The sequence below is a fragment of the Dendrobates tinctorius genome, unplaced genomic scaffold (assembly GCF_039654945.1).
Source record: "Dendrobates tinctorius isolate UK_male_01 unplaced genomic scaffold, ASM3965494v1 ptg000143l, whole genome shotgun sequence".
In the NCBI taxonomy this organism is placed as follows: Eukaryota; Metazoa; Chordata; class Amphibia; order Anura; family Dendrobatidae; genus Dendrobates; species Dendrobates tinctorius.
The window spans coordinates 35,941,843-35,964,301 of NW_027361810.1; the positions used below are offsets into that span (position 1 = coordinate 35,941,843).

Genomic DNA, 22,459 nt, shown 5'->3' on the forward strand with positions numbered 1-22,459 from the left:
GAGCATCAAAGAAAAAAAACAAAAACAAACAATCAAGGCATAAGGCTCTGTAAATTGCACACAAAGCAAATAAAACCATGTCCAAACTGGAAATTCACCTCACCCTTGTAAATGAATCTGGTAGATTCTGACACTTTTGAGTCTGTCCTAATGATTCTCTTTATGTTCACTCACATAGTATCAATTCCCTTCAAATAAGGTACGAGAATGGAGGGTGCAATACCCAGACAGCAAGGATTTAAAGAGAACCGGTCAGCAGAATTTTGCTGAGTAAACTACAGGTATTGTCAGGTTGCCAGTGTTAAACGGATTAAAATGATAAATGGGGTGAAGAAATCTGTGGCCTGTGGGCAGGTCGTTCCTTGGTTTCTCTTAGAGCAGGAAGATAAGACCCTGCCTACAATCCCACCCCGGAGCACGGGCATATCATTAAAGGGAATCTGTCACCTCAGTTTGGCGCGGTATGTAAATGAGTTGTGTCCGGTCCGATGGGCAGTGTTGTGGCTCCTTCCCTCCACCCATCCTTGGCCACTGTACGCAATCTTTCTTGGAATTTCCATAGCAGCGAAATACTTCCGGGACATAGTTCACCGTCGCATGCGCACTAATGCTTTTCGGCTTTGCCCGCAGTTGGGCAAAGCATACTGCGCATGCGCGATAGGATATTGCAATGCGCACGCACGTAATCTGGACACCAACTACGGAAATTCCAAGAAAGATTGCGTACAGCGGCCAAGGATGGGTGGAGGGAAGGAGCCACATCACCGCCCATCGGATCGGACACAACTCATTTACATACCGTGCCAAAGTGAGGTGACAGATTCCCTTTAACTGAAAACGTCTAACCCTGATTACACTCTAACCACAAGATGGGGATTTCTTCACTACAGGTATCAATTTAATCAGTTTAACACTGCCAACCTGACAATACTTGTAGTTTACAAAGCAAAATCCTGCTGACAGGTTCGCTTTAACTAGAACATGTTCATAAGAGGCTGTCACCCCTGGGACCCGATGTTTGAGAGGCCCAATATCATAAATGGTACATAGTAGCTGATGGGAAAAGGTATAAATCTAGAGTTGAGCAAAAAGATTTGCAGAACGCTTGTCCCGCACGATCTTCAGTAGTCCATGATCACCAGACCAGAGACCTGTGAACCTCCTCCTACCTGCTTTTATCCTATGGACCTCTTCTGAGGGTGACAGTAACGTTATGGCCCAACGCACTCTAATCAGAAGAGGCACTAGGGATTACGGCAAGTAGGACGGCTCTGGACTGGTCCCGATGGACAGCACACGTGGCCATTGGACCAAACACTAGTAATATTTTTGCTCAAATGTACACTCCCTGGTAGGTGGGTCCATTTACAGATTTGTACTGGGGACCAGAAACTAAGTTGCGCCTCAGAAACTTCATTATTGCTTTAGGGGGATTTATGGACCTTTACCTTTGCTTTGATCCAGTGCATACAGCTCCTTTAGGCCAAGCTCGTTAAGAGACCTTGTTATATCCAGATGCTTTTGGGATTGATAATCTTGAAGTAACACTGTAGACCGGGGATCAAATTCACACTTATTACAAATGGAAGGAATGAGATCTTCAAGTGGGAGAAATGGGCTGACTCTCATGACTGTCTTCTGAGTTCTTTTGTAGTTAATAACAACTCTTATAGTTTGCTGAAGAGGGGGGTGAGAAAAAAAATGAAAAAATTACTGACCCTTTGTATTTCCAGAAATTAAAAGGTCCATATAATCTAAAATTGCTGGAGAATTTGCTTTAGAAACTAATGATCATTTGGAAGACGTTCGACCAGTGGAGCCGATCCCCAAAACAACTTTACATCCTCAACCAATGGCAATATCATAGATCAGAAAACACAGTTGGGAAAGCAACTAACAAACTAGGAAGTAGCACTCAATGCCAGGCAGCAGCTGCAAAAGCTAACACTATTGGACATTTACTGGCTTTTACAAATTTTTATTTGTGCTATCCACATAAATACTGATACACTTCTAACCATTAAGACAAATACGTAGATTATTTTCATGGTCGCATATTCTATATAAAAAGTCCAGTATAACTTTAAAGGACATATGGAACTGATATTTACTGCATATGGCAATACATCCAAACCAGGTTAAAGGCCCCGTTACACACAACCATATTGTGAACGATATCGTTGCAACGTCACCTGTTTGGTGACGTCGCAGCGATGTTGAAATGACATTGTTGCGTGTGTGACATGTAGCAACGATCAATGATCAGTTGTCTGATCGTTAATCGTTGCCTAATGGTCTGGGCCATAATTCTATCATTGGTCTCCCGCTGGGCAGCACACATCGCTGCGTGTGACAGCGAGAGACCAACGATTAGCGACGCTGGGAGCTGGTATCCAGGGTAAACAGCGGGTATCTAAGACCCGCGCGGCTCTTAGATACCCGTTGTTTACCTTGGATACCAGCTTGCTCGCTGGTGAGTCTGTCTATGTGACAGTTCACCAGCGATCAGCTAACTATGTCCCAGCGATCCTATCCACGTTGGATCGTTGGTGGGATCGCTGGGACATTGAAGCGTGTAACGGGGCCCTTAGTCTGTGAAAGTTGTTCTGTACCCTCCAGGTAGTCATACACCTTATATAAACATTGGGCAAACAAGCTCTCTTTCCTTAGTGCTAGATACACATGCACGCTCGGCTGAGTGTGCATGTGCCTTCATTGGGAAGATTGGAGTAAGCCGCTGCCAGATATTTCTGGTGAAAGCATACTTCCCAGGTAAACAAAGGGATCGGACTTTGTAATTCTGTTTATGTTTATGTTGATCGGACTTCGGAATTCAACATACTTAAACGTATTTTTTACCCTGTCGGAGGGGTGTCCGAAGACCCCCATACAAAATAGATTGCTGGTGGGTTTGGATGGCTTAATTCTAATGTATGTGGGGACCTTAAACTACTTCTCTGAAGACAGGCAAAGAATTAAAGTGATAAATATCTAATCAATGGGGGAGAAGGAGTCGCATGACAGCGCCTGATGCTAATCAGGATAGGTAGTAAGTGTAGATATTTGTTAATCCCCTTTGACTGGGGCATTCTGGTATAGCAAATGTGACAAGAAAGGACAGCACATTTGGGTACATTATGTATGAAATATGCAAAATACTGAAGCTATTTGTAGCCTGTGTGTTCATCAATTTACTAGCCACATACAGCAGAAAACCACATGCTGATTACCCTACGGCTCCCCGCATGACTGTGTGATAAAAGACAAAAACACGCCGATACAGTCAGACTGAGCACTTACCTCCGGCACAATAGGACCAGGCTTTTTATTTTTCTCATCCAGATTTTTGGACTTGAGCACAACCCTCTCCACATCCAGCATGCCGATGGGTGTGTTGGGTTTAAACTTGAGTTGCGCGTTATCGGCTGAAATGAGATCTATCGTGTAGGCGGATGGGTTTAGATGGTACTGTCCGCAGAGGAAGACGAGCAGGTCCATCATGGGTTTACTGAACAAGGGCAAGAAGACACAAACATGTAAATGTACGCAGTGCATAACACCGGACGTAAAGGGAATGCGTCATAAAAATAAGATTTAGGTCATTTATGTTGGTGGCTTTTGTTAATTTTCTATTAAAAAAAAAAAAATCAAAAACTGCAATTTCCACATTGGCCACATGCTAAGCTCTTACTTTACTGTTTCCAGCAATTGAGACTGATGAAAAGTGATCTGTGCAGAACAGGAAGTATGTGTCTAGTATTATGCTTAGTCTCAGATAGATAGATGCACATACAGGTATGAAAAAGTTTGTGTACCCCTGGTGAAAATTACTATCATTGTCAACAGTTAAGCAAGTTGAAGATGAAATGATCTCTAAAAGGACAAAAGTTAAAGATGACACATTTGCTTTAGTATTGTAGGAAAAGTATATATATTAATGGGGCAGTGACCACTGTGACAGCTAGGGGGCGCTGTATGGGTCATGCACACAGGCATATCCATTGAGGTAATGGAGATAGGATGGTAAATGACCGTTATGTATCCCAGGGTGGGTGGCCCTGGGATGGGAGCTTGAATGTGTGTTAATCAGCAGAGGTACTCCTGAGGTTTTGTTACAGTGTATCAGGGAGAGCTTCCAGGTGACTGGTGAGATGAGTGGGACCAGTCACCTACAAACCCAACCAGGGGCGCGTGTCTAAATGCCCATAGTACGCCTGTGTGTGTGTGTATGGCTTGGTGTCTGAAATAGGACCTGTGATGAGGTCATAGCCATGTGATCCGGCGGGCGTGGCTAAGGACCTATAAGGTGACCAGGGTAGGTCACATGAGAGAGTGCCTGGATCTGATTGGTCCGTGTGGAAGGTCCCGGGAGGCCGACGTGCTGGAAGCGGTGCTGCCTTCCTGAAGAGCATGTGCGGAGGCCGCTGTCCCGGGGAGGCCTTTGTATATTGGCCTGTGTGCGTGGGACACTCCCCAGGAGGGAACGGATGTCCTGAATGAGAAGCAGCTAAGAGGTAACCCAGGACAGGGGGAAATAACTGTGAGGCTATAGAGCCTGATTGCTGGACATTGCACAACCTGTGTGACCACAGGTCTGAGAGAGCGGAGCTCTATCATGAACTTTCTGTTGCTGGATATAAGCCTGTTGCAATATATGGTTTATGTTGATTAATAAACCGCATGGACTGTTTATGTTGAAAAACCTGTGCCGGACCTGGTTAATCGGCTGCCAAGCGAGTGTCCCCCAACACGAACAATAGGCGCTACCTTACAATATATATATATATTTATATTAATTATAATTATATTCAGAACTAGAAAAAAAACAAAGGATTATATGTTATAACAAAAACAAATATAGCTAGATGAAATTACTCCCCTATCTAACCTACTGGCCGGCTCCCTTTAAAAGGGTATTCCTATTTGGATAACTTAGAGGTGTGTCATACTGTATATAAAGCTAATCTACACAAAAAGTTGGATAACTTTGTAGATATCTCGTATGAACTACATGAAATCTGTATTAGTCTAAAATCCACGTCCTATCTCAGCAGAGACTTTGCTTTCCCCATTGCTTTATACTGCAGCTCTGTCTGTACAGAATGGATGATGTGTAGAGGTACAAATTAAGTATGAGAAGTCATGGAGAACCGATTTACAGAAATGGCAAAAAATGTAACTGCTGGAAACTTGGAGCTCTTCTTCTGTAAGGAAAATTTGAGCTTTTCGGCTTTCATTAAAAGACTATTCTCTGTGGCTATTAGAAAATGCTGGGAGTTGTAGTTCATCTTGATGACTAAATACTTCCATATACTGTATAGCCTAAAAGAACTAACCGCAAACTGTTCCAAACATAATTGTATTGAACCAAAGACCCCCCCCAAAAACACAAACCTGCCATGAACACTGGTTGCTGCGAGTCGGTCCCCAGGAAGAACCACCTTTAGTTCAATGTCCCGATCAATATTTTCTTTTTGGTCCATGTTATAGTGGACGGTGTCTGCTGAATCAAATGATGGTGAACTGTCTGAGTACCTGGCTTCCCCAGGTGGAAGAGGAGCCTTGCCTTTGGCCTTTTTCCTGCAAAGACAAAAATGAAAAAGGTTGAAACATAACATGCAATATAAAATTATACAAACAGTAAAACTTTGAAAAATTACAGATATCGTCGCCAGTCAGAAGCCTCTCATCCAGCCAAGTCAGATCTCTTGCTTTACACTGCTGAAGGGCAAACGCATCGAAACACGTGTCTGCAAACAGAATATCAGTTTTGGCTTTTATCCTAAGTTATGTATTAAAGATCATTAAAGGGTTAATATTTACGCTTATGATTGCTACTTCTAGTAGATGGCGCAAGAGGGAAACTCCTTCTAGCAGCACTCTTTTCTCATAAGGGATCTACACTACTCATTGTTGAAATTGCAGCACCAAGAAAGAAAAGGTGTGGAATTATGGAAATCACAGGATGGATAGACATGCTCATGATATGCAAATGATGAATAATTAAGGCCAATTAAAAAAAAAAACAAAAACCCATCTTCAATTATTCAGCATGGAGAATGAACTCCACGTGCAGATGTTCCCGCACGTACAGCTTTGACTACCATCAATAAGATTATAAATGGTTGTCTGAGGAATGGCGCGCTGAATGTACTTGGGAAAAATCATAAAGATGCGCTGCTGGCAGCTGCTTTTGTAATTGACGACCAGTGATGTCTCAGATGTGGTCAATAGCCATTTAGGCTAAACAGGCTGCTCACAATAGCACAAGCCACCTGCAGCCTGGTGTTGTCGTGTTAAAAAAACGGTTCCTTTGACTCTTTGGAGAAATGGCCACATTACTGGTCCCACGATTGAGCCATTTTGTAATGCAAGTGAAATTGGACATCACAGACCAACCCTGAGGTGTCAACCAATGTCTGCACAAAACCAACATTGGGCTATGCGCCAGATGTCTAGCAGGTGTTCCACTCACCTCACGTGAAAGTGTCACAAGAGCAAATTTTCACACAGTCCAATGCCAGGCGCAAGTTGTTTGTGCCACTGTGAGCAATCTTCATGCTACCATTGTCTGCAGCGCTCTGGTCTTGACCCTTTGTCTGTACAACATTGGTCAGCAATTGCACTGGGCGCTGCCAGCAGCGGATCTTGATGATTTCTGCGCCCATGTGCATTTAGTGTGACAGAACAATCCTCAGACAACCATTAATAACCTCAGTGATAGTAGCCAAGGTGTGCAAGTGCAGGGATTTCTGCATCTGATGTTCATACTTTATACTGAATAAACTGAAATGTTTGGAAAAATTTTTGAATTATTTGCAGCTCATTACCATGGCTGTCAATCCTGTGATTTTCATAATTCCACAAAGTTTTCTTCTTGGTGTTGCAAATTCAATATTCAGATGGATATATAGGAGGAACAGTGTTTTTGGTTTTTTTTAAAGAGGATCTGTCATTTGATTTCAAAAAGTTACTTTTTTTTTTACCTGGTGTAAATACCGCTATTCTCCTGAATCCAGCGTTGTTTTTCTTTTTGTTCCCACTCTTCTCCGTTCCTGAAATATGGCTTTGTTTTATCATTAGGTAAATCTAGCCTCTTTAACAGACTGGGTGAGGTCCTCAAAAACTCCTCCATAGGGAACAACGGAAGACAACAACCACTTGACTAACAGGACTACATCTACATGCAAGGAGGAGAGAAGGCCATATCTGAGGAATGGAGGAGTGCAGGAACAACAACAACAACAACAAAAAAAAAAACACACACACCAGATTGGGGAGAACAGCAGTTACACCAGATAAAGAAAAACTGCTTAATTGCAGGAATAAAAAATTCCATTAACTCCATGCGGTATTTGTGAATTTTTTTTTTTGTTCTTTTGTTTTTAAAGCCATCAACATCCATAAGAAAAGCATGATGTTATCATCTACATGTACATTTCATGAACAGAAAGCAGCGTGAAATCTAGAGAAAAAGCTTAGATTCCACTTTACGAACCCAAAATAGCAGATAACGGAGGAGGAATAACATTTTACCTTATTTTACAATGCCCTTTGGATCGGGTTAACATGTTAGTGATTTGTGCACAGCAAAATTACTTGTTAGTTGAGGTTTAGGTCGTGTTTAATGAAGGGAAGAAATGAGGGAAGAAAAAAAAAAAACAAGACGTCAAGTGATTTGGATCATTTCCAAGAAAGTGGATGCGCTTCGAGTAAAGGGATCAGAAATTGTGCTGTGATTTAAAGCAGACACTCGATGTGCAGCGATTAGAAGCAAAGGGAAAACCAACTTTAGAAATGGCATCTCCTAACCTTCCGAAAGAGACTCTTCATCTTTATGCTACGACAATGCAAACCTTCTCATTTACAACCAACTGCATCTGGCAAAAATCACCGAGCCCTACTTTCCAGTGTCACCGAGACTCAACGAAGAAGGGAACATTCTCAGGAAGTAGGTTGTTCTCCGGGGTTGACCCCATTCATCGCTGGTTTAGTTATGTCAGCAGAGGTTGATTTATGCCCCTGCTGCCGGTACTGTGATACAGATGGGCATCACCTTTTCAAGAGAAAATCTGTACACCCTGTAGGATATCATAGACTGTCTACTGAACCCATGCACCACTTGTGCTCACGCAGGAGTACAGCTGAGCGGGGCACTGCAGAGTGGTTTTCTGAGCAACTGGTGGGAGGATAGGGACCTGGACCCCCACGGATTTGCAGGAAATATTAGGAAAGGAAAAGATATTAAAGAGGTTGTCTACTTACCTAGACTACCCAGTTTTAAATGAAGTACAACATAGTGACTTTCCTATTGGGCTGATGCACGCAGACTTCCCACGTTACAAGTGTCAGACAAGCAAAATAAGTGAGAGTGCAGCAACCCAATAGCAGCCCCTGACTGGCTGTAGGGCTCACGTGGCATAGCAATGTTACGCGAATTCCGGCAGACACGTCGCTGACATTGCTGGAAAGTTGCAGATGCAGGAGGCGAGTTTGTGTTATGAAAAAAAAAATAATGTAGGCACAACAGGATGTTTGACCCGTTTATTTCTGTGATTTTCCCAAGTTTAAACCATAATGTTTTGGTATCCTCACATGAACGCGGCTGTTGGTATTAGTACAATTTAATAAAATTAGTGATGTGTGAAAGTAAACAATGCCCTACCAGTGTGCTAAGTAAACAACGTCTGACCAATTCAAGTTTCCTCTGTCGACTTTACATTTGCAATTGTGAATTTGTTCATGATCTCATCATATAACTTTAGTTCATCGTTGCGCTTCATAGATGAATCCAGCTTTTTTGTTCAGAATTGTCACTGTAATTTTCAGATGTAAAAAAGAAAAATTTCTCTTAAAAAATTTTTGATCAAAATGGCCTTTCCCCCCCCCCCCAAATAAAAAGTTTTATAGTTTCACATAGGTCTTGCATTGGTGGCCTTACACCGGGTATCGTTCATGCTTGCGAGGCGGAAACAAAGCTGAACTTTGGGATCCTGAAAAATGCAGCAAGAAAAGCAGCACAACCTGCATTTTGGTGCAGGTTTTTTTGCTTAACTAGCAAGAGATCAGGTTATGGCTACAGAAAAAAACAGCACAAAAGAAATGTGTGAACATAGCCTAAATATTTTTCAAAGTCAACAAAAGAATGGCTTCATCAGATGATCAGAGTTTTGGAACGGCGCAGCCGAAGCTCACGCCTGAATTCTATTGATAATCTGTGGTTGACCTGAAGAGGGCGCTATACACAGGAAATGACCTTGCAGTGTGACAGATGTAGATCTACTGCAAGGGAGAGTGGGAAAAGTTTGCCAATGCTAGATGTGCCATTATGATATATTCCCACTAATGCTCCAAGGGGCACATCCAAAAATTATAAGGGCGTGCTTACTTATGCAACAGCATTATTTTAGCTCTTTATCTTACTTTTTTCACTTGAAAATATTTCAGTTTATTTTTCAATTGAATTGTACAGATCATAGGTGACCTTAAAGGTGGAAAAAGTTCTGAAATTAAATTTTTTTTTATTTTACAGGACAAAAATCTGTCATTTTAACAGGGGTGTGTAGACTTATATATCCGCTGTATACACATTAATGCAAGTTGCGAGCCTGCTGTCAAAGAGGAAAAAAACGGCCCAAAGAGGAAGAGAAAAAAAACAAAAAAAAAAAAAAACCTTTCATTATTTTGTAAGTACTGGAATAATACTGTGCAGTGTTCCCGACACCTTGTAAAACCACAATACACCTTCAGGCAATTGGCAGGATCAGAAATCCGGTTTCTTTGACTTGATCCCCAATAGTGCTGCTTCATTTCCTTCCTGAAAACAAAAGTCTTCTTTTGTCTCAAAGCTACCGTAGACATTCATTATAGCAGAGCTCCAATACACATCTATGGCCATTCAGGTCCATAGCCTACTGATTATATCTCTATATTCCTCTGTTCATTGCACACAAAGGCGGCAAGCTCAGAGATAATACCCCGAAACCTGACCTGACACGGATTCCTTTAAGCCTCTTGTAGCCACTGATAGTATAGGATGCCTTTTTCCTGGCATAATAGAGGTGAAAGGCATGATCCTTAGAGCCACAAACAAGCTAGAAAGCAGTTACTGCACCTACACCAAGCATATTTCGCACAAGAGTTGCAATTTTGCTGCAAAAAAAAAAATTGCCGAATTGCAGAAAAGTTGCATGTAGTTCAACACCACCATACTTAGAGGTAATGTTGCAATGAGACACCATGGACTCGATGTCGCACTACATGTCGCCTATGTGTACTATTACTCTTCAGCACAATTACTGGAGAAATGAAGAATTACACTGCGCTTATTTAAAATCAATGGACCTGAATAAAAGAGGACAGAATAGAGAGAGAGGAGCTTTTTATATCTGCTCTTCACTCTTGCCAATATAAAAGGATCTAGAACAGAGACAGACACTCTATTATCCAAGAACTACCTAATACGGTACATAAAACAAGAAGCCAAACAACCCCTATAAATATCCCTTTTAGCTGTGTTACTTCACGCAGTACTTGGGTATCTATAACTTATTTTTACGGTGAAATAATAGCATTCTGTGAACTCAGCCAGAAAGTGCAATCATAGGTCAAAAAATGACTTTTTTTGGTCTTTTTACAATGGAGACACTACATATATGTATAGGCCCTGATTCAGTAATAAAGCATTTAAAAGGGTGAAGACGTTCATGTAAGATATCCAGTGAATGCTGGGATACTCAAATGAAGCGTCATCAAGGACAGTGGCTGTAGTCACTGACGCAGCCTGTGCTCCCTCCCTGAAACAAAGAGTCATCAGTGACTGGGCTAGTCCTTGCTTGCTGTGCACAATGACAGCACGCTCTCGTTTGCCTACTCAGATCAGCAGAAATGAGCCGGCAATAGAGCACCTTGTCAGAATATCCGGCATCCAGAGACCAGCACCGTTACTGGTGTCAGCACACTGGGTATTCTGACAATGCCCTGTTGCTGGCTCGTTACTGCTGATCTGAGCCTGAACCAGAGAGCACTGTCATTGTGCAGATCGCACAGTGCACATCATGCACAAACTAGCCGAGCTCTGAAACAAGCGTCACTAATGAGGTGGGCTTGATACTGTAGCAGTCACCGCAACCACTGCCCACTGCTTCATTTGTGTCTCACAGTGTGCACTGGGTTTCTCAAACAAAGTGTCATCAGAAAGGAAGTGGAAAAAAAAAATAGTAAAGCATTTAGGTAGTGTAGTTAGGAAAGGCTAGGGAATTTATAATTTCAGTATATTGGAAGTTAGTTTAGATTATGCCTGTAAACAGATAGGAAAATCCCTTTGGACTTCGGACCACCCATTTGAACTGAAAAATGCACTGAAAAATGACTACCCAGTTTTCATGTATTGTCACCCTACTTGGTACCCTCTGTTGCCTCCTCTGCTAGGACCAATGTTTCAATCCTCCTATGTGCTGCAGAGGCAAAGGGAGCACAGTGGTAAATCTAATCTATGTCTTACCTGCCATTCCTGTGGAGGCAGGGTTCAGACTTACCACTTCTCCCTATGCCACTGTGGTGGCCATCTCAGATGCAGAAGGATCAGAACGTTGGTCTGAGCAGGGGAGGCAGAGGGCACCCAGTAGGGTGATTAGTCAGAACAAATGCACAGTCATAATTAGTTCCAGGTTAAAGGGCCACATTAAGGCTTATCTTCTTTAATATAACAGACTAGCTGAAGAGCCCGGCGCTGCCCGGGCATAGTAACTTACATACCGTTAGTTATAACAAATTATGATTATATCTATAAAGCTGAGTGTAGAGCCCTGCCCACATTCACTCTAATAACCCACATCATCCCATCAGCCAGAGCCCACCGGACTACTACCTCTAATATCCCACATCATCCCGTCAGCCAGAGACACCGGACTACTACCTCTAATATCCCACATCATCCCGTCAGCCAGAGACACCGGACTACTACCACTAATATCCCACATCATCCCGTCAGAGCCACCAGACTAATACCCCTAATATCCCACATCATCCCGTCAGCCAGAGCCCACCGGACTACTACCTCTAATATCCCACATCGTCCCATCAGCCAGAGCCCACCGGACTACTACCTCTAATATCCCACATCGTCCCGTCAGCCAGAGCCCACCGGATTACTACCGCTAATATCCCACATCATCCTGTCAGCCAGAGCCCACCGGACAACTACCACTAATATCCCACATCATCCCATCAGCCAGAGCCCACCGGACTACTACCTCTAATATCCCACATCATCCCATCAGCCAGAGCCCACCGGACAACTACCACTAATATCCCACATCATCCCATCAGCCAGAGCCCACCGGACTACTACCGCTAATATCCCACATCATCCTGTCAGCCAGAGCCCACCGGACAACTACCACTAATATCCCACATCATCCCATCAGCCAGAGCCCACCGGACTACTACCGCTAATATCCCACATCATCCTGTCAGCCAGAGCCCACCGGACTACTACCTCTAATATCCCACATCATCCCATCAGCCAGAGCCCACCGGATTACTACCTCTAATATCCCACATCATCCCGTCAGCCAGAGCCCACCGGACTACTACCACTAATATCCCACATCATCCCGTCAGCCAGAGCCACCGGGCTACTCCCCCTAATATCCGACATCATCCCGTCAGCCAAAGCTACTGGACTACTACCAATAGTATCCCACATCATTCTGTCAGCCAGAGCCACCGGACTACTACCCCTAAGGCCTCTTTCACACTTCAGTTTTTTGCATCAGTTCAAATCCGCCAAAAAGTCAGACAAGCGGATCCGTTCTTAACTGATGTGAACGGATGGCACAGGATCCGTTTTTAGACGGATCCTGAAAATGAGGCGAGAGAGAGAGAGAGTTTTTTTTTTTTGTCCGGCACCCAGAAAGAATTTCGGGTTAAATTAGTGTCTGGAGGATCCGCCAGAGAAAAAAACGTTACTAGTGTCTGGAGGATCCGCCAGAGAAAAAAACGTTACAAGCTCCGTTTTGAAATCTTTGAGGATGGTGACGGACAGCAACTTTTGGCGGATCCTCACAAAAAACGGATGCAACGGACAGCAATCTGTCACAATCCGCCAGTAATGCAAGTCAATGGGGAAAAAAACGGATCCTCAAAAAAAAATTGAGGATCCGTTTTTTTCAAAACCTGGCGGATTGTGACTGATTGTAAAAAACGGAAGAGTGAAAGAGGCCTAACATCCCACATCATCCCATCAGCCTGGGGTCAGAACCAGAGCGCTGAGTGGAACGGTCCTAACTTCTATACCGAGGATCCCTTTAAGAGAAGTCTGGGGTCAGAACCAGACCGCTGAGTGGATCTGTCCTGACTTCCATACCAATGATCCCTTTAATAGAAGCCTGGGAGGAGAATCAGAGCGCTGAGGGATTTACTTTAACTTCCATACCGGAGATCCCTTTAAGAGAGGCCTAGGGTCAGTACCAAAGCGCAAAGATTCATTTATTGACCTCCTCATCTTCATTTACACATTGTATACGGTCACAGGTATGTCAGAAGCTGCAGACGGTTGCACTGCATCTAGCGGCAGAGGGTCCCTGTGTTACACTTTGTAGACACCTTTTTAACCCTTCTGACTCTCTGACCCAGTTGCAACCTTTCTCCAGCTCTAATTGACACTCCTGGACCAGGGTGTTTATAGACTCCCAGGCTGCTGCTGGGAATTGCTGGTGATATTTCCATTTCCCCATGCTGAGGCTTGGAGCTATAGCAGTCGCTATCTTCCTCTTTGGTGTTGCTGGAAGACGTCTGTGTTACATCTGAGTCTACTTCAAGATAAGTGTTCCCCTTGTTCGTCTTTTTATTGGTAGTGGGTATCGACTAGTTCACACCACCTCCTTCCCTAAGCAGGGCTTATTGCCAGGGTCAGGCAGAGATTAGGTTCCGCCAGGGTCAGGCAGGGATTAGGTTCCTGCTTGGAGATAGATGAAGAACCTATATAGGGGCATTTAGATCGCTCCACTCCCCCCATCCCTGGTGTTGGGCTCCCTTCCCCTCATCCCTTCGTGTTGCACTTAGTCTTTCCTACACTGTGCGCGACATATACACACACAGATCCATTTTCACTAATACATTACACACATACAGTACATACAAATATACACAGATCCACAGACCCATCTTTACAGGAATGACATACCACTGGTACAGCGAGGGTCCAAGACGTAAGGGAACCCATATACTGTTCTTGGGCAGGTGATCGCCCCTGCGTCCTCACTTATACACACATACATAGGCGCCATGTTAATTTATACATTAATTACACAGACGACATAAGTGAGACAAATAAGGTTATAAGACAACTCACAAATATACGGTATACTAAGACAAAAGGATGGGAAAGGTTTTCCTGAGAACCACATAAAAATAGCAGACACTGACAGCTTTCCAAAAGATCAATTGAAGAAGGATGATTTTAATGCTCAAAAGCCAAGTTCTTATAATATCAAAATAGACGTATTAAAAACACATCACATGGTTGAAATCTGTATCAACTCTCACTTATAGACTATCTGCGGGCATTTTAAATCCCATGTTTTACCACTTAAAGCACCAGTAAATATTTAAAAAAAAAAAAAAAAGTATTCTGAAATATTTTGTGTTCCAGCTAATCACATGTCCCCACGCTGCGCAAGCCTGAAACTTTTCCTTTTATATTGGTCTAAATTTATACTATAAAGTAGACACCATTGCGCTCAGCAGACTTGCAAAATAAAGCTTGTTAGAATGCCACAGCCTGGCAGAACTTTGCCTTATATGTACTAGATTAAAAGTTTCTAAAATATGAAAATACTAACGGTATGTAGACATCTGAATACAAGAAAGCATGTTTTAGGGTATAATCACATCACAGAAGACAGACATTACATTATTGTGAACCCATTATTAAATTGTGACTTAAGAACATATCGTTTTCAGGGAAAGCTGCAGATATTCAGATCCCTATATCCAGGGGTTAAAGAGGGGTTGTTGATTTCCCAGATATAGCACTGCTTTTCTCCATGGGCCGTTTCTTATATTGCAGCTTCCCATGAAATATCTGACCCGCAACCCACAGGCAGACATGGTTGTGTTTCTAGCAAAATAGAAAGCCACTTTTTCTAGTTCTAACTAGGGGAAACATGGCACAGTCATGGTTTTTACTTGCGGAAATGCAAATTAGTTCTTCAAAAAGGCAGTTCTAGGACTGGTTACTATAACTCCATTACTGTCTCTTTAAAGAGGACCTTTCACCAAATCTTTTATGTTGAAGTGGACATACAAGATAATTGTGGCTGAAGAGCAGAATAATTTTTTTTTTTTTTTAAAATTTTGTCTCTCTATTGTGGAGATATTAGCAATCAAAGCATGCGGTATTAGTAAAGAGCGGACATAATCGGATAAGGTATTATCCGAGCATGCTTGTGTGCTAACACAGTGTCTTCGATGTGCTCAAAAAATATGTTTGCGTCCCCGCAGCTGCATGTCTAGCGTCTGTTCAACAGCCGTGAGACATACAGGTGCAGGAACTCAAATATATTCATTCTTCGAACAAGCAGAAGCCACTCGGTTAGCACTTGAGCATGCTCGGGTAATACATTACTAGACAGCAACACTCAAAAGAAAGAAGAAACCCCCCCCCAAATTAGCTTAGAGCCGGTTTCTTAGTGTGTGAGATGTATTACAGACAGCTTTGAATTCCTGGTTTAACCCTCTGTATAAGTAGAACACCGATGACTCACACTTTTCATATAAAGTTCCTGTGGGGGGATGGGCAGCACAGCTGAGTTTAGCTGTTTTACATTACAAACTGTTCTATCAGCTTTGCTCCTTTCATAGTACAGTCATCTCTGATGTACAGTCCTTTTCCCCACAATGTCTTTCCGGGGATGTGTCACTAATCACAAGAATGTATGTTGTGCTCAGGAAAACTTGTAATCACTCTGAAGTGAGATCAGAGCAGGATGTGATTACAGTTCACACAGTAGTAGCCCAGAACAGACTGTTCATGTGTGAGACGCAATGACAGCCTTCTCTGATCTCACTGCAGAGCAATTACAGGTTGAGCACAACAGACATAAGTGTGATACTGGCACATCTTTGGACAGGAAGTGCACGGCGAAGACAATACAGAAAAGCTGACCATGCTATGAAAGGAGGAGAGCTGCTAAAAGGGTTTGCAATATGACACCGCTAAATCCAGCTGTACTATCCTTACTCTCAAAAGGGACCTTGTATGAAAGGTGGCAGTCATCTGTGCTCTCATCATGCAGGATCATCAGCTCTATCTGTAATGCATCACACACATTGAGAAACTGTCTCTAAGCTATGGTGGTGGCGGCAAGTTTGTCTCTTCCTTGAGTGTTGCTGCCTGTTTATGATTTGTCAGCATCATACAGGGAGAAGAAGCACAAGTTCCCAGTGAAAACTGTTATGAATGAGTCACCGAAGGAGGAAAAAACAAAAATACAAGCTAAGTACAGAAAACCAGAGAGGTTGGTAGCTATCGGATTGCAGACCCCTGATCCTATTCACCACAACTAAAAGTAGCCGTGGGGGGTTCCTACGGTGCCCTAGACCCCTCGTTCACAGCCGGAGAACAAAATAAGCCTAAAGAAAGAAAGGGGAAATCTAAACTGCCCCAGAGCAGACCCCAAAGCAATAGACAGCCCCCAACATGTATTGTCGGTGAAAAGCAGATGAAAACACAAACACAGACAGAAAGACAGGCTGAGCAAACGATGGGGCCCAACTAACTAAATAGGAAAGGACAGAAAAGATGCTGGCTGCAGTCTGCAAAAAACCCTACCAAAAATGTCCCAACCGTCTGATAGGGAAAAAGGCCCTGAAGTCGCTAGACTTCAAAATCACTATATCAGCACTCAGGTATACTCTGAAAACAGAGCAAAGAGATAAACTGATCAGAGACAAAAAATGGAGCTCAGCCCGTCCCAACAAAGGCAGGCTGAACACAAAACACGAAGCAAAATGACAAAATCTCATGGAAAAATAAGAGAGCAAAAACTTAGCTTTCAGTAGACAGGACTAACTGGTTGCAAGAGCTCAGAGCAGAAAGGATCACCAGCACCCCTGTAGGGCGTCGGCTGCCTTATATCCACTCAGTGATTCCGGGTGTCCAATCAGGCTCCACTGTTATGAATGAGTCACCGTAGGAGGCAAAAACAGAAATACTAGCTAAGTCCAGAAAACCAGAGAAGTTGGCAGCTATCGGATTGCAGACCCTGAACCTAACAACAACAACTAGCAGTAGCCGTGGGGGGTTCCTACAGTGCCCTAGACCCCTCGATCACAGCCGGAGAACTACATAGCCTAAAGACAGAAAGGGAAATCTAAACTGCCCCAGAGTAGACCCCAAAGCAATAGGCAGCCCCCAACATGTAATGACGGTGAAGCAAGATGAAAAAACACTCACACAGATAGAAAGATAGGCTGAGCAAATGATGGGGCCCAAGTTAACTAAATAGGACAGAATAGAAAAGCTGCTGTCTGCAATCCACCAAAACCCTCTCAAAAACAAGAGAGTCAACAGACTGATAGGGAAAAAAGCCCTGAAGACGCTAGGCTTCAAAAAGACTACATCAGTACTCAGGTATTATCTGAAGACAGCAAAAAGGAATTCAGCTCACCCAGCAGGGAAAGGCAGAAATCCAGAAAAACAAGGCAAAACAAAACCAAAACACAAATGCAAAAAGTAGAGCAGAAAACTTAGCTTTTGAGGAGCAGGAATCAGACTGGTCTCCAAGAATCCCTCAGAGTAATCACCCACAAGGCAGAAGGGCGTCAGCTGCCTTATATCCAGTCAGCAATCCCAGTCACCCAGTCATCATCATTCTGCTCAGGTGCTTTGTAATCAGCCTCACTACCTTCCTTCACCAGAAGAGGGAGTTCATCAGACCTCAATGGTGAAGGGGAAAATGAACTCACAACACTCCACCTGTTCAGATGACAGGTTCTTCTCAACCCAATCAATTTCACTACCTCTCTTCACCAGCAGAGGGAGTTCATCAGACATCAACGGTGAAGGGGAAAATGAACTCACAACAGTACCTCCCCCTTGAGGAGGGGTCACCGAACCCTCATCCACGCCACCAGGATGATCAGGATGGGCCCGATGAAAAGCACGAACCAATCTTTCTGCATGAATATCAGATGCAGGGACCCAAGAATTATCCTCCTGGCCATAACCCTTCCATTTAACCAAATACTGGAGTCTCCGTCTAGCCAGGCGAGAATCCAGTATCTTCTCAACCTCATATTCCACATTACCTTCCACCAATACAGGGTCAGGAGGTGCCACCACAGGAACTACTGGCTCAACAAACCTCTTTAACAGAGACTTATGAAGCACGTTATGGATCTTAAATGTAACAGGAAGAGCCAATCGAAAAGAGACAGGATTAAGAATCTCCAAAATCTTGTAGGGTCCAATAAATCTAGGTTTAAACTTTGGAGAAGCCACCTTCATAGAGATATTCTTTGATGACAACCAAACCATATCACCCACCTTAAACTGGGGACCAATGGTCCTAAGACGGTTGGAAAACCGCTGGGCCTTTTCCTGGGAGAGAGACAACCTATCCACCACTTGGTCCCAGATCTGGTGCATTCTCTCCACCACAGTGTCAACACCTGGGCAGGCAGAAGACTCCACCTGCCCTGAAGAGAATCGAGGATGAAACCCAAAGTTACTAAAAAAAAGGTGACATCAAAGTGGCAGAACTAGCTCTATTATTTAAAGCAAATTCGGCCAAGGGCAAAAATGAAACCCAAGCATCCTGATCAGGAGAAATAAAACATCTCAAATACGACTCCAAAGTCTGGTTTGTTCTCTCCGTCTGCCCATTGGTCTGAGGGTGAAACGCAGAGGAGAAGGACAACTGAATTTCCAGCTTGGAACAGAAAGTCCTCCAAAATCTAAAAATAAACTGAACTCCTCTGTCAGATACAATGTTCTGAGGAATCCCGTGCAAGCAAACCACCTGTTGCAAAAACAAGGGCACCAACTCTGAGGAAAATGGCAACTTAGGGAGTGGTACAAGATGGACCATCTTAGAGAATCTATCACAAATCACCCAAATAACAGTCATTCTCTGAGAGACAGGCATATCAGAGATAAAATCCATTGAAATATGGGTCCATGGCCTCCTGGGCACCGGCAAAGGCATCAGCAGCCCACTAGAGCGAGAACAAGGTTTAGACCGGGAGCAAGTCCCACAGGACTGCACAAAACTCCTGACATCACGAGACAAGGCAGGCCACCAAAAAGACCGACTCACCAAATCTCTAGTACCAAAAATACCTGGATGACCAGCCAATGCAGAGCAATGAACTTCAGACATCACTCTCTTCCTCCACTGGTCAGGAACATACAATTTTCCAATGGGACAACGCTCAGGTTTGTCCTCCTGAAACTCTTCCAGAGCACGTCTCAAATCGGGCGAGATGGCAGAAAGAACTACCCCCTCACCTAAGATGGTAGCAGGCTTGGTCACAACAGGAGAATCAGCAAAGAAACTCCTAGAGAGGGCGTCTGCCTTGACATTCTTAGTGCCTGGAAGAAAAGAGACCACAAAATCAAAACGTGTGAAAAACAAGGCCCACCTAGCCTGTCTAGGATTCAAGCGTTTGGCTGACTCAAGGTAAATCAAATTCTTGTGGTCAGTAAGGACCACGACTTGATGTCTAGCTCCCTCCAACCAATGTCTCCACTCCTCAAATGCCCATTTCATGGCTAACAGTTCCCGATTCCCCACATCATAGTTACGTTCAGATGGGGAGAACTTTCGGGAAAAGAAAGCACAGGGATTCATTTTAGATGTTACTGGATCTTTTTGGGACAAAACAGCTCCTGCACCAATCTCAGAAGCGTCCACCTCTACCTGAAACGGGAGTGAGACATCAGGTTGCCGCAAACCCGGAGCAGAAGTGAACCTTCGCTTCAGCTCCTGAAAGGAAGAAACAGCCTCCGGAGACCAATTCAGCACATCAGCACCTTTCTTAGTCAAATCAGTCAATGGTTTGGCAATACCAGAAAAATTAGCTATAAATTTACGATAAAAATTAGCAAAACCCAAAAACTTCTGGAGGGCCTTCAAAGAAGTGGGCTGAACCCAATCATAAATGGCCTGTACCTTGGCCGGGTCCATTTCAATAGTTGACGGAGCCAAAATAAATTCCAAAAATGAAATCCTCTGTACCCCAAAAAGGCATTTCGATCCCTTGACATACAGGGAATTCTCCCTCAAAATCCGGAACACAGTCCAAACATGTTCCACATGAGAGTCCCAATCCTTGGAAAAGATCAAAATATCATCCAGATAGATGATCAAAAATTTATCAACAAAGTCTCGGAAAATATCATTCATGAAGAACTGGAAGACAGAAGGGGCATTAGTGAGCCCAAAAGGCATCACCAGGTACTCAAAATGTCCCTCTGGAGTATTAAACACCGTCTTCCATTCATCCCCATGCTTAATGCGAATAAGATTATACGCCCCCCTGAGGTCAAGCTTGGTAAACCAGCAAGCACCTTTAACTCTGGAGAATAGATCCGAAATCAGGGGTAACGGATACTGATATTTAACAGTAATTTTGTTGAGGGAACGATAGTCAATACAAGGCCATCCTTCTTGGCCACGGAAAAAAACCCAGCACCTAAGGGTGAAGAGGATGGTCTAATATGACCCTTCTCCAACAACTCCTTAAGATAGGATCGCATAGCCTCGTGCTTGGGTACAGATAAATTGAAAAGTCGACCCTTGCAAAATTTACACCCAGGGCTCAGCTCAATTGCACAGTCATAACTCCTATGAGGAGGCAAAGACGCAGACTTATTCTCACTAAATACATCATAAAAATCAGCCAAATAGTCAGGAACATCATGCGACTGGGGAGAGGTGGAGAAAACAGGAGCGTCACTAAGGGCACACCGACAACCCCAACTCACCACAGACACAGATTTCCAATCCAAAACTGGATTATGGATTTGCAACCAGGGAAACCCCAGAACAATGGTATCATGCAGATTATGCAACACCAAAAATCTGCAATTTTCTTGATGGTCTGCGGCGACCCGCATTACCACCTGGGTCCAAAACTGAGGTTTATTCTTCGCCAAAGGAGTAGCATCAATACCCCTCAAAGGGATAGGCATCCGCAGAGGTGTCATAGGAAATCCACAACGTTTAGCAAAATCCAAGTCCATCAGGTTCAGAGCTGCTCCCGAATCCACAAAAGCCTTAGCGGAAAATGTGGACAGGGAGCAGATCAGAGTAATTGCCAGAAGAAACTTAGGTTGAACACCACCCACAGCAAGTGTGTGTGCAAAACGTTTCTCTCGTTTAGGGCAGACAGAAATATGCGAGGCATCTCCACAGAAAAAACACAGCTTATTACGCCTTCTGAACTCCTGACGTTGCGCCCTAGACAAAACTCTATCACATTGCATAGGTTCAGACATTTGTTCAACAGGTGGCAACACCTCTCGAGCAGTTTTGCGTTCACGCAAACGCCGATCAACCTGAATGGCTAATGACATAGAATCGTCAAGACCAGAGGGAACAGGAAATCCCACCATAGTATCTTTTACGGTTTCTGACAAACCCTTCCGAAAGAGAGCTGCCAAGGCACCATCATTCCAGGTAGTAAGGACCGCCCACTTTCGGAATTTTTGACAGTACAACTCTGCAGAATCCTGACCCTGGCTCAATGCCAACAGAGCCTTTTCAGCCTGCTCAATAGCATTAGGTTCTTCGTACAACAGCCCCAAGGCTTGAAAAAATGCGTTCACATTAGTTAGAATAGGATCATCAGGTTTCAAGGAAACCGCCCAATCCTGGGGATCGCCGCGCAGCAAGGAGATGACAATTTTAACCTGCTGTGCGGAGCTCCATGATGAGTTAGGCTTCAAGGCAAAAAAATAATTTACAATTATTCTTAAAGTTCAAAAATTTAGACCGATTCCCAAAAAACACATCAGGAGTAGGGATCTTTGGCTCAGCAACATGTGAATGAGCAAGATAGGCGAAAATTCCCCGCACTTCAGCAGTGAGCTGCTCCACACGATCAGACAATTGCTTCATCTCCATTGAGAAGAAAAAATTCCCCCTACGGCCTCAAAGACAAAGGAAAAAATATACACACAAAAAAAAAAAAATTCTGACACTTTTTTTTTCTCTCTTTCCCTTTTTTTTTTTTCCTCCTTACAATTCTTTCCTGCTATTGAGTACCCTACAATCTGCGGTATGGCTGGTGATTCTGTTATGAGTCACCGAAGGAGGAAAAAACAAAAATACAAGCTAAGTACAGAAAACCGGAGAGGTTGGTAGCTATCGGATTGCAGACCCCTGATCCTATTCACCACAACTAACAGTAGCCGTGGGGGGTTTCTACGGTGCCCTAGACCCCTCAT

General features: G+C 43.6%; 1 protein-coding gene across 6 annotated transcripts in view; it reads right to left on the minus strand.

The window, feature by feature from the left end:
* COBLL1 (cordon-bleu WH2 repeat protein like 1) overlaps positions 1-22,459 on the minus strand; it is a 167,286-nt gene that overhangs the window by 49,254 nt on the left and 95,573 nt on the right. For 5 of the 6 annotated variants that reach the window (XM_073545757.1, XM_073545758.1, XM_073545760.1 and 2 more), the window contains 3 exons: positions 5,395-5,580; positions 3,301-3,508; positions 1,449-1,677 (listed from right to left, as the gene is read on the minus strand). In XM_073545757.1, coding sequence (XP_073401858.1) covers positions 1,449-1,677; positions 3,301-3,508; positions 5,395-5,580 — 623 coding nt within the window. Of the gene's footprint in view, positions 1-1,448; positions 1,678-3,300; positions 3,509-5,394; positions 5,581-6,986; positions 7,151-22,459 lie in introns of those variants that run through there. The other variant, XM_073545756.1, reaches the window with a different exon arrangement.